This window comes from Mobula birostris, chromosome 15, assembly GCF_030028105.1.
Source record: "Mobula birostris isolate sMobBir1 chromosome 15, sMobBir1.hap1, whole genome shotgun sequence".
In the NCBI taxonomy this organism is placed as follows: Eukaryota; Metazoa; Chordata; class Chondrichthyes; order Myliobatiformes; family Myliobatidae; genus Mobula; species Mobula birostris.
In genome coordinates, this window is record NC_092384.1 from 40,269,957 (window position 1) to 40,283,353 (window position 13,397).

General features: G+C 39.4%; 1 protein-coding gene across 3 annotated transcripts in view; it reads right to left on the bottom strand.

Annotated features, from left to right (window-relative positions):
- Nucleotides 1-13,397, bottom strand: part of phkb (phosphorylase kinase, beta) — a 274,547-nt gene that overhangs the window by 205,327 nt on the left and 55,823 nt on the right. For all 3 annotated transcript variants that reach the window (XM_072279636.1, XM_072279637.1, XM_072279635.1), the window contains 2 exons: nucleotides 4,575-4,682; nucleotides 4,355-4,435 (listed from right to left, as the gene is read on the bottom strand). In XM_072279636.1, the coding sequence (XP_072135737.1) occupies nucleotides 4,355-4,435; nucleotides 4,575-4,682 (189 nt within the window). The remainder of the gene's footprint in view (nucleotides 1-4,354; nucleotides 4,436-4,574; nucleotides 4,683-13,397) is intronic.

Sequence of the window (13,397 nt, forward strand, 5' to 3'; positions counted from 1 at the left end):
TAGGAGCAGGTTTAAATTAGCTTAGTTGGGAATGGGAATCTGAAAAGACAGTCAGAAGAGAGCATTACAAAGAAAGTTCGAAGTGGAAGTCAAAAAAGCAAAATAAATATATAGAGGAAGAAAAGGCAACGTATTTTATTCAATGTGGAAGGAGTAATTTATAACCTTATCATAAAGCAGACTCTTGGAAAAAGCAAAGTGATAGAATGATTGCTCTTTCCTTAAAATTTATATGGCAGTTACAGTTGCAAGAAAAAGTTTGTGAACCCTTTACAATTACCTGGTTTTCTGCAGTAATTACACATAAAAAGTGGTCTGATCTTCATCTAAGTTACAATAATAGACAAACACAATCTGCCTAAAATAATAACACACAAACAATTGTATTTTTCATGTCTTTATTGGAATCATTATTTAGTCATTCATAGTCCAGGCTGGAAAAAGTATGTGAACCCTTGTATTTGCTAGAACCTCCTATAGCAGCAATAACCTCCACCAAACATTTCATGTGGCTACTGATCAGACTTGCATGATGGTGAGGATGAATTTTAGAGCATTCCTCTAGACAAAACTGTTTCAGTTCAATAATATTTCTGAGATACCTTGCAGGTACAGCCCTCTTCAGGTCCTGTCACAGCATCTCAATTGGGTTAAGGTCCGGACTCTGACTGAACCATTCCAAAACACAAATTTTCTTCTTTTTAAACCATTCTGTTATTGATTTACTCTTCTATTTCGGATCATTGTCTTTTTGCATCATTTAACTTCTATTAAGCTTCAGGTGACTGAAGGTTACCCTGACATTCTCATGTAAAATGTCTTAATAAAATTTTGAATTCATTGTTTCCTTAACAGTTGCAAGCTGTCCAGGCCTTGAGGCAGCAAAGCAACCCAAAAACCATAATGCTCCTTCCACCAGAAAGTTTTACAGTTGGGATCAGGTTTTGGTGTCGGTGTACAGTTTTTTGGAGAGCAGTGGTTTCCACTGTGGTGTCCTTGAGAGAGAGTCCATAGGTTGTGGAAACAGATCAGCATTGGGGTGAGTGAAGTTGGGTGAAGCTATCCCTTCTGGTTCAAGAGAATGATAGTTGAGGGGTAATAACTGTTCCTGGTGGTGTGGGTCTTGAGGCTCTTGTACTTCTTTCTTGATGGCAGCAGTGAGAAGAGAGCATTGCCTGGATGGTGGGAGTCCTCGATGATGGATGCTGCTTTCCTGTGACAGCAGTCTGTGTGGATGTGCTAAATTGTCGGGAGGGTTTTACCCTTGATGGATTGGACAGTATCCAGTACTTTTTGTAGATTCTTCCATTCAAGGATATTGGTGTTTCCATACCAGGCACAGGTGCAACCAGTCAATTAACTCTTCACTGCACATCTACGGAAGTATGTTAAATTTTTAGATGATATTATGAATCTTCACAAACTTCTAAAAAAGTTAGAGGCACTGCCGTGCTTACTTTGCAATAGCACGGTGTCACTGATCCCGATGAGGAATGGCTCATGAACCTCCAGTTTCCTACTGCTGTAGTCAATAATCAGATCCTTGGTCTTGCTGATATGGGTGAGAAGTTGTTATTGTGGTATCACACAGCCACATTTTCAGTCACCCTTCTATATGCTGATTCCAATGGTGTCGTCAGCACACTTAAATACAGCATTAGAGCTGCACCTACCCTCAGAGTCATAAGTATTAAGTGAGTAGAGCAGGGGGCTAAGCTTACTGCCCTGTGGTGCACTTGTGCTGATGGTTATTGTGAAGGAAGTGCTATTGTCAATCCAAACTGAATGCAGTTTGTAATAGAAGAGATCAAGGATCCAGCTACACAAAGGGGTATTGAAGTCTAGGTCCTGGGTAGCCTACTGTATGCAATTTTGGTCTCTCTGCCACAGAGGGAGTGAGTGAAGATTTACCCAACTAGTTTCTAGATGCCAGGTCTGTTAAACAAGGAAATAGTGTGTAGGGCTATGAAGCTTAGAGTATGATAAGTGACTTCACTGAAACATTCAAAATTCTAGGAAGACCCATCAAGATAAATTCAGAAATAATAGAAGTATCAAAGCAAGGAAATGACCATCTAAAACTGAAAGAAAAAATGTCTTCATTCAGAGGATAGCAAATCTTTGAAATTCTCTCCCCAGCAGGGAAAATGGTGGTGCATAGATCTGGTATTATCTTGGTGAATAACAGAATGGGCTTGTAGGGCCAAATGAACAATCTCTTGGTCCTATTTTTAAATTTTTAGTTCAGTTCCATTAACAAAATTACGTAGCTCTGTCCCCACAAACTCACCCCATTCCAGCCATGCCTTCAACACTCATATCTTAGTAACCTCTAGGGTTGACTATGCTATCGTTCACCTGGTCAATTTTCAATGTTCTACCGAACATAAGCCCATACCAATCCAAAGTGCTGTTGTCAATATTTTAACTTACAGTAAAATGTATTCCCTAGTCATCTTGCAGTTGTTGGGCTATACTGTCACTTGGTCCCACAACATCTTGTTTTGCTTTACTTAATGACCTCAGTTCTCATTTCTTGGTGTCGGGGCTGGAGGCAAGAGACGGGCCGATTCAGCTCGCTACTCCACAAGGTTTACTTGTCTCTGAACTGAACTGAAGCTGTTTGTTTCTTTGTTTTGTGGCTGCCTGTAAGGAGAGCAATCTCAAAGTTGCATATGGTATACATGCTTTGATAATAAATGTACTTTGAACTTTTGAACTTCTAATTTCTAGAACCACCTCCAACTCTACAAGCCACAAGAACACTGCATTATTATTCTGTACATTGCTGACGTTAATTACTCTGCTACTGGCTATAATGGGTACAACTATCGAGGCCCTAAACTCTGAAATTCCATCTTCCAGATTCTATTCTTCATTAAACCCATCTAGTTCATCAAGATTGATGACAAATTGTCCAGATATATTTTTCTGTGAGAAGTACCTTTTGCATCACCCTTTTCAATATACATTTGTTCCACGTTAAAGCTAAAATAAAAATGGAAGGTTTCTCTGTTTAGATGATCACCTAAGCAACATTTTAAGTGATTTGCAAGGTTCAAACAGAAGGAATAATTTTTTTAAATGTAATGAGAGGTTAAAATTTGGAATACATGGCTGACAAGCTGATGCCAACAGGCTTATCAAGTATTTTCAAAAGTGTTACTGTAAGTACTTTCTATTTTCCGGATATAACTGCCAAACACTGTAAGACTGCAGAGAAAGAGAAAAGGAATAGGGTTTGTTACATATGTCAATCAAAGAACACTCAGGCGTAATAAACCAAACATCTTCTATCAGTGCTCTATTTATCCCGTTCAAATTTTTTTACACAGATACATTCAGTGTAATAACTCTTAAAGGACATTTAATTATCAATAATCAAAACAGATTTTTTACTCATTTAGTCCTATTCAATATAATAAAATTGTGAGAAGGGCCATCTTCAAATGCAGCAGTAATCCTTTCTAGGGTAACATTCATTGCAGATCAGGGATTAACTTCAAAGTTGTCAGCTCTATGGTGACACGTTTATGATCTGTGCATTGCTGGAGGGAACCAGAGATCCAACAAACTTTCACACAGCCTTCTTTCTCTCTCTTCATGTTCTTGTCGCTATCTCCAATTCTTAGTGTAGCACTAATCATGACCCGGCCTACGAGACAAATCTTCCTTGTGCAAAGAAAGTGCCCTTATTCAGTTATTTTGAAGTCCTGTCAAAACTCGAAAATAGCTCCTACCCCAGTACCTTCCCATAATAAAGCATTATTTGGTATCTTATATTTCAGCATATATCAAGTAGGAATCACATTTAACTCTTTCCTTATGAAAACATTAGTTCATACCACCGAAAATTCAATCCTGCACCTCCTGGCTTGAGAGTTGTTTGAAAATTTGGAAATTCATAGAGAACTCTATAGCATAAATGAAGAAAGTTTCAATTTCCAGTATTACTCTGGAAATCAGATCACAATGACCATTAATGGTTACTGTTGAGGCAACCTTACTTTTAATGTGCCAGCTATTCCATGCACATAAGCCATTTAGGCCCATGGACAGTATCTCTCTAATACATTACCTTTCCTTTCCCAACTCCTTGACTTTCCCACAATTTGACCAACCCTGACATCCTGATCATGCTGAGACCCTTAGTGCCTGGCACATTAATGGACCCATATTCCTCTCTCTGCAAAGCTACAACCCCACCACTTCTTCACATTCCTTCATTCTAACTACTCCATAAACCTGCATGTTGGAGTCCCTTAGTGAATATATTTTCAACAGTAATTCAAACTAACTTCAACATTTTTTTGAAAATCAAGTTGCTCGTTTGTATTTGTCTCTTTAACAATACCTCATCCGTATTGTAGATAATCTGTAATCCTGAGGAAATCATCTCCACCAAGTACAGCAAGAACAAAGATACAGCATCAATCTGGAGGGAAAAGCAACAAACAAGATCTATGAAATTTTAACAAATCAGTCAGTCGACTATCTTACAGCTGGGGCAAATACTCTAACAATATTTATTTATTTGTCAAAAGAATCGGAATTGTGAGCTAGCATCAGCTTACCTGAAGATGCCCGTAGTCATCGTAAGATAGCAGTTCGTCACCTGTGTGGACATTGAACACAGAATGCAGGCAGTTTGATGGACTTGGGTTGTGCTTGAAACTTTCCACCTATTTAAAGCAATTTGATTAAATGAGCACTTGGATTGAATACAAATTGATAAAAGTTGATTAAACTGGCTGACTTTCTCCCCCACACTCCCAAGAAACCAGTGATATGATGGATAAGACAGTACATGTAGATGTTGTATATTGTGATTACCAAAAGTATTTTATAAAGTTGCATATAAGAAATTATTTGAGAAACAACAGTAAAGGATGAAATCTCATAAAACATGCTGACAGGTAATCAAAGGGAAAAGAAAGCTGAAAGGAAGATAATCTGATTGGTATTGTGAAGACAGCATTGTCCAGGGATTTGTAGTGGTACTCGAACTTTTCAACATATATATCAATAACGTGAATGAATAAACTGCATGCCGTATTCACATTGACAGAAGTAACAAGGTAAAAGGAGCAATAAGTTGCTCATGAACACACAAAATTACAACAGAACATAAGACAGTTTGAGTGAGTGATTTACTTTGTGCAACATGCTACAACCTTTAGAACTGAAAATGGAAAATATATTTTATCAAAGGCAGGAAAGAAGAAACCATGGAGAACTAAAAGAGCTTAGATGCCCAATATAGCAATCAAATGCAAAGTGATCAAAATGCTTATTAATGTCAGAAATCACCTTAAAGAATCTGGAAATTATAGAGAAGTTATATTTCAGTTGTCAACATGTTAATTTGAATTAAGGAGGAGGAGGAGATAGCGGCATGACGCAGCGCGCAGCGGCCACTCTGGTGAATATCTGTTATCTGTCAAGTAGGGTATCGTGCAGACGCGAGAGCACAGAGGAACATCTGGAGAAACTTTTGAAATGCCTTCTTCGCTGCCGCTACTACTGTGTGATCCAGAATCTCCGGAGGAGAAGGCCCCGAGTCCTCGGCTTTGCTTGTTGCTCGGCGGCCGGGGCAGGATCGAAGCACTCAGCAGAGGATGGTGCTCGGGAGGCTGTATAGGAGGGGCTGGTCGGAGGCTCGAAGTCTTCGGACGGACTCAGAGTCGGCTGTGGTTGGGTGCTTCCAATGCATCAGCAGTAGTCGGCGCCTGGGGGTTTATGGCAGGGAGAGTTTCTCCCCTTTACCGCCTACTATCGGGACTATCGGGAGTCGATCGAAACTTCGAGACTTTTTTTTTACTGTGCCCATGGTCTGCTCTTTATCAAATTATGGTATTGCTTTGCACTGCTGTAACTATATGTTATAATTATGTGGTCTTGTCAGTGTTAGTCTTTAGTTTGTCCTGTTTTTTTGTTTATCACTCTGGAGGAACATTGTATCATTTCTTAATGCATGCATTTATAAATGACAATAAATGAGGACTGAGAGTCCTCATAATCTAATCTAATTTAAATTTTAGATCCTTTCATAAACGCTTGATTTTGTACATTAAGAAGCATACACAGTAGATTCCAGTTAACTGGGACACATCAGGAACAACATCACATCACATTTTGACCCAATTAAGTGGCTGCCCCAATTATTTAGCCAGTTTCATGGAAATAGTTAAAAGGTGATAATAAAGACAAACTACCATTTAACTGAATAACAATGTATGCATTTAAATGAAATACAGAAATAGGAGCACTATTAATACTGTTACTGTAATATTAAACTCTATTAGTTCCTAATAGTTATCTAAATTCCAGCAAGTACAGGTCCAGAGCCATTACACGTTCCTCATATGATAACCTTTTCATTCCCAGAATCATCCTTGTAAACCTCCTCTGAACCCTCTCCAACGTCAGCACATCTTTTCTTAGATAAGGAGCCCAAAACTGTTCACAATACTCAAGGTGAGGCCTCACCAGTGCCTTATAAAGCTTCAGCATCACATCCCTGCTCTTGTTTTCTAGACCTTTTGAAATGAATGCTAACGTTGCATTGCCTTCCTCACCACCGACTCTACCTGCAAGTTAATCTTTCAGAGTGTTCTACACAAGGAATCACAAGTCCTTTGGGAGAAACTATCCTGTTTGGTAACTTGCTTCAAGGAAGGACTTCAAAAGATCCCTCTGTGGCTTTAAAAGTGAATGAGCATCACAGTAAGTTTTGCTTTAGGTTTAAAGTGAAAGAAGCCTACTTTACAATAGATGAACAAGTACATAAGTTACTAGGTGAGTTATTTATTTACAAAAGCAACTTTTCACCTACTTCTTTCACTGAGTAAATTATTTATGAATTAAGTTCATCCACTGAACATCATAAAAATTAATTTGGTGCATGTCTTGGTTGCAAAATATCATGAGAGGAGACTTTTTGATATCTTAAGGAAACTACCGTTTTTGACTTCAATCTCTCTCATTGAAAAGCAGCTTCAAGGATTACTGGATTTGGAAAATCTGACCTCTTCAAACTCAAAGCGTAGCAGTCAGTTATATAGAAACTGAACCACTTAGAAGAATGGCAGCCAAAATCTTATAAAAGTCCTCACCATTTCCAGGCTCAAATCTTAAATATTAACTCTCAACATAGTATACTGCCCAGACTACAATCCAAATTTTCAAATCCATACCAATTACTCGAATACTCGCTGCTCGATTTTTGTGAAATGCCATCTACAATATCCTCAGTCTTTTCAGGTCAAAACTCAACCTTTAAATAGTCATTACAACTCCACATTCGCAATGCTTTCCTCATCCAAACTACTCTCTATTCTTCCCAGCCCTGTAACAGTTGTAAATCACAAATCCTTACAATCCCTAAGCAAGCACCACTGGCTTTATTAACGTAACCAACATCATACCAGATCCACCCTCCTACAACTCACATGTGCTAAAATAGCATAAAAATCAAACAAGTGTGTTTTTTATTTAGATCCAAGTATCTATGATGATGAAGGCAAGGCTCCAGATTCAGGCTAATAAAATTGTAAGCAATCGTACTTCACTGCAAAACAAGAGATTATTCAAACAAGAGAAAATCTGAAGATGCTGGAAATCCAAGCGACATACACAAAATGCTGGAGAAACTCAGTAGGCCAGGCAATACCTATGCAAGAGTACAGTCGTCGTTTCGGACCAAGACCCTTCAGCAGGCCTGGAGAGAAAAGGTGAGGAGTCAGAGTACAGGTGAAACCTGGTGGCGGGGGGGGGGGGGGCTGCGATGAAGTAAAGACTAGGGAAGTTGATGGTGAAAGAGATACTGGGCTGGAGAAGGGGAAATCTAACAGAAGAGGAAAGAAGGCCATGGAAGAGAAAAAAGGGTGAGTTTCCCTCTCACACTATCTCCTTGCCTGACCATCGCATTCCTCTGGTGCCACTTTTCCCTGTTCTTTCTTCCATGGCCTTCTGTCCTCTCCTATTAGACTCACCCTTCTAAAGCTCTGTATCTCTTTCACCAATCAACTTTCCAGCTCTTTATTTCACCCCTCCACCTCCTAGTTTCACCTATCACTTTGTTTCTCTCTCCCCTTCCCCCAGCTTTTAAATCTATTCATCATTTTTCTCCAGTCATGCTGAAGGGTCTCGGCATGAAACGTCGAAGGTACTCTTTTCTATAGATGCTGCCTGGCCTGCTGAGTTCCTCCAGCATTTTATGTGCGTTGGTTGAAGAGGTTATTCATGAAGGCAAAAAGATATAGTTGGTGGCAGCAGCAAGCCATTTGATTATTGAAGAATAGGTGGCATTTCCAGATGTATAACTGTGTTCATAGAATCCTTCGTTTAGGAATGTGACAATGCACGACAAAGGAATTTACAGAAAGAGAATGCCATAATTTCCAAATGAAGTAGAAACCATTTAGAAATGAAAGAGCAATGTAATAGCGAAAGCAGAAAAAATCAAGATACAGAACACGCTGAAATTAAAGACTTCATGTGTGGTAATTGCAAAATTATCTCCTCTTGGCTATTTTATTACATTGTCTTGCATAATATAATGCAGTAATTTTCTAACAAGTAATCTGCAATTGAACCTTATTGAACTACAGTATTTCTGAAAATGTACGTTAATGCAGGATCCCCTTCTTTCAATCTAACTGGTTATAAAATAACATGACAAACTTGTTTTCAATAAATGTATACAGGGCCACATGGTTTTACCTGTAGTAGAATTGATGATAGGCCATCTGGTGTGTCATTATATATTTAAAGCTCTTTCATACTTTATAATTTTTTCTTAAATGAAAAGCATGAATACTACTTTCCATTCCAACAACAGAATTTGCATATCTAAGAAAACAATAAAAGCTGTGATTGGAGTATTTACTATCCATTACCTTTTAACATCCAAAATACAATGATGAATCATACACAGCCTTCTGTGGCTGACAGTTCTAAAGACTTCATTTCTGCTCATGTCAGGCACACCTATTCCTTATCTTGATTTTACTTCATCCTTCTTTACTCTCTATCTTTCCATTACTCTTGGCTGTGACTGCTCAACTAATACTCTTAATACTCAATTTACTCTGCACGTAAATTGGCTCTAGCTTGGTTTAGGCTGTTGGCTCTTAGTGTAATCTTCTTGTTCCAGAACTTACTCCAGGATCCCAATAACATTAAACTATAATGATCCCTTTGTCCCTTTCTCACATCCCCATCATGTTTGAACTCAGAGGGAAAACTGGAATGAGCAGTTTTCCAAGCACCAGTTTGTCCTCACCTTTCTTACTGTAGAAGTCACAGATAAATCTGGCAAGTAACTGCAGTGCATTTTGTTAATTGAGAACTCTGCAACTAGGGTGAACTACTGGTGAAGGGAATGAGTGTTTAGGTGGTTAGGTGTCCCATTTAACTGGGTTTCCTTATTTTGGATGATCTTCAACTTTTAAAAAAAAAATTTTTATACACAGAAATGATTGGCCTGGGGTTTTTTTTCAGTGGGAGGTTAGGGTAGATACTAATCTTACATGATATTATTTTGGGTGCTTTTTTTATTGTTATGTATTATATATTGGACTTGTTTGTTTTGCACTGTATAAATCTCCATTTTGTTGATGGTTTTTTTTTCTGTAGCTCTATCGCATTTGATAATTTTAAAAAAAGGAAAAAAGAGTGCTGGTGGACAACACTCAAGAAAATGGAGAGTACTCAATACACTCATAATATGTCTTAAGGATGACAAAAAAGTTTTTCTGTGTCAGAAGGCGTTAGTTTCTGCCGGATGCTCCTGGAGCCATGACATTAATGCGACTGGGACGAATGAGTTTACTATCCGTAGTGACACCCAGGGTATAGTTTATGGGAAATTGGCAATGGTAATGCCTTTGAATATCAGGACTAGGTGGTCAGAATTGGTCACTTCCTAACATTCGCACATTCAGAATGTTATAGTTGAAGTTATCTTGTTTATAACAAAACAATATCTTTACACCTTGCTTGCAGCACCTCCATGGTGAGAGATCTGGCACTAATTATAACTGTTCAAACAGGTGGAAGAAAGTCTGCTGTGAAAATGAAATTTGACAAAGGAAAGTAAATGCAAACAATATGTACTGTTAACTGTTTTGTAACATTGTAGGTATAGTGACTGCACAAATCTTGGAAGGTGAACCATAATTCAAAAAATAAGACTGTATTTGTCATATGTACATCAAACCATATTGTGAAATGCATCGTTTGTGTCGATGGCCAACACAATCTGAGGATTCCTGGGGCAGCACACAAGTGTCACAAGCTTCTGGTGCCAACATAGTGTAACGCATTGTAAGGTTTTACTGCTAATGTAATGGCCTCTCTGTAATGTTTCAATGCTAAGGCAATGGTTTCTCTGTAGCAGCAATGTTTGGGTTATGACTAGAGATAATGAGGGCTTTGGAATGTGTGCTATCCAATGAGAGGCATGTTGTTTTTTCTTGTGGGTATGGGAGCAGGGATTTCGCAGTCTTTTGTTGGCAAGAGATGAAGAGAGAAGATGCGAAAGAAAAGAGTTAGTAGACCAGCGGACGCAGTGGACTTGGAGCGTGGGGCTGGTGGCCAGCAACACTCTGAGACAGTCGATGGGGAACGAATGGACGAATCCGTGAGCTCCAAGGTGCACATCAGACTGTTTCATTAAAATGGGCCTCTTTTCTTTCTATTTTCTTTATTAACCCTATAATCAGATTAAGATTTATAAAGTTCAATCATTTAATTGCATATGGTGTACTGTCTGATATTCTGCGGTTCGGTATTGTAACCAGGCAACATATCACGTAACATCCACACAAATGAGATTTCTCAGTTTGGCTGGGCCAGAGGCTCTCTTCCCCCTAGACAAACGCATGCTGGCCGAACCTGCGGGTAACAATAACATGCCTACAATTTACTAATCCTGTTCCTTACATCAAAATGTCATTGTTCAGCAAATGACACATCAACAGCAATGAATTCTTTTGTGTTAATGGTTTCTGGAGAAACATTTGGCTGTTTCAAGATTAACTCTATATCCTAAAAGTCTCAAAGACCTCTACAGAATTAATTCCAATACTACTGTACTTAAATGGATTTGAATAGTTTTTATTTCTTACGTCCTTCACATACATGAATAAAAATCTTTATGCTACATCTCCGTCTAAATGTGCAATATACAATGATAGCAATTTATAATAATTTACAATAAATAGAACAGTCAATGTAATATAGAGTACACACAAATCAGCGTGAGTTCATCAGTCTGATGGCCTGGTGGAAGAAGCTGTCCCAGAGCCTGTTGGTCCTGGCTTTTATGCTGTGGTACTGTTTCCCAGATGGTAGCAGCTGGAACAATTTGTGGTTGGGTTGACTCGGGTCCCCAATGATCCTCCAGGCCCTTTTTACACACCTGTCTCTGTAATGTCCTGAATCATGGGAAGTTCACAACTACAGATACGCTGGACTGTACGCACCACTCTCTGCAAAATCCTGCAGTTCAGGGAGGTACAGTTCCCATACCAGGCAGTGATGCAGCCAGTCAGGATGCTCTCAATTGTGCCCCTGTAGAAAGTTCTTAGGATTTGGGGGCCCATACCAAACTTCTTCAACCGTCTGAGGTGAAAGAGGCACTGTTGTGCCTTTTTCACCACACAGCTGGTGTGCATACACCACGTGAGGTCCTCGGTGATGTGGATGCCAAGGAACTTAAAGCTGTTTACCCTCTCATATTTGTGCAGGTGTTGCTGCACAGTAGAACAGTGCACCACCACTCCAGAGTCTGCTAAACCTTCCTGAAGATCCTTTGCAGTCAAACGGGGGTTTTGATTTGCCTTTCTCGCAATCCTACGAGCAGTTCTCTCAGAAAGTTTTCTTGGTCTTTCAGACCTCAACTTGACCTCCACCGTTCCTGTTAACTGCCATTTCTTAATTACATTACGAACTGAGGAAACGGCTACCTCAAAACACTTTGCTATCTTCTTATAGCCTTCTCCTGCTTTGTGGGCATCATTTATTTTAATTTTCAGAGTGCTAGGCAGCTGCTTAGAGGAGCCCATGGCTGCTGATTGTTGGGACAAGGTTTGAGGAGTCAGGGTATTTATAAAACTTTGAAATTGGCATCACCTGGCCTTTCCTAACGATGACTGTGAACAAACCATAGCCCTAACAAGCTAATTAAGGTCTGAGACCTTGATAAAAGTTATCAGAGAGCTCAAATCTCTTGGGGTGCCCAAACTTTTGCATGCTGCTCCTTTCCTTTTTTTCACTCTAAAATTGTACAAAACAAAAAAAAATACACTAGTCTTGCTTCAAATATTGAAAAGGATGTTTCATCTTTAACTTTATGACTTTTGGAGATCAGTTCATCTTCTACTCACTTAACTATTCACAGTAACAGAAATTTTGACCGGGGTGCCCAAACTTTTGCGTGCCACTGTATGCAGCCCTCGCCACAAGTCACGTGTGCTATTCGCTGTGAATCTTGACTCAATCTTTTTATTAGCACCTACGCTCTGTCCGCCAGAGAAAGCAGGATCTCCCAGTGGCCACACATTTTAATTCCACATCCCATTCCCATTCTGATATGTCTATCCATGGCCTCCTCTGCTGTAAAGATGAAGCCACACTCAAGTTGGAGGAACAACACCTTATATTCCGTCTGGGTAGCCTCCAACCTGATGGCATGAAAATTGACTTCTTTAACTTCCGCTAATGCCCCACCTCCCCCTTGTACTCCATCCGTTATTTATTTATATACACACATTCTTTCTCTCTCTCTCCTTTTTTCTCCCTCTGTCCCTCTGACTACACCCCTTGCCCATCCTCTGGGTTTCCCCACCCCCCTTTTCCTTCTCCCTGGGCCTCCTGTCCCATGATCCTCTCATATCCCTTTTGCCAATCACCTGTCCAGCTCTTGGCTCCATCCCTCCCCCTCCTGTCTTCTCCTATCATTTCGGATCTCCCCCTCCCCCTCCCACTTTCAAATCTCTTACTAACTCTTCCTTCAGTTAGTCCTGACAAAGGGTCTCGGCACGAAACGTCGACTGTACCTCTTCCTAGAGATGCTGCCTGGCCTGCTGCGTTCACCAGCAACTTTGATGAGTGTTGCTTGAATTTCCAGCACCTGCAGAATTCCTCCTGTTTCAATCTTTTTATTATCTTCTTTATCTTTAATATTACCACTTCCATTATAAAACCTTAGATATTAGCCATTTTTTATTATCGCAATCAATATACCTTATATTTCACATTATTAAGCATTTACAGAACTATAATTCACAGGCTGCTTTAGTTTTCATTTCTCTGTGATGGAGTATCTTACTAATTTAATCATACCAAGAACAGACACTACAATAAAGACATATTTTTTCCTACTCAAAATT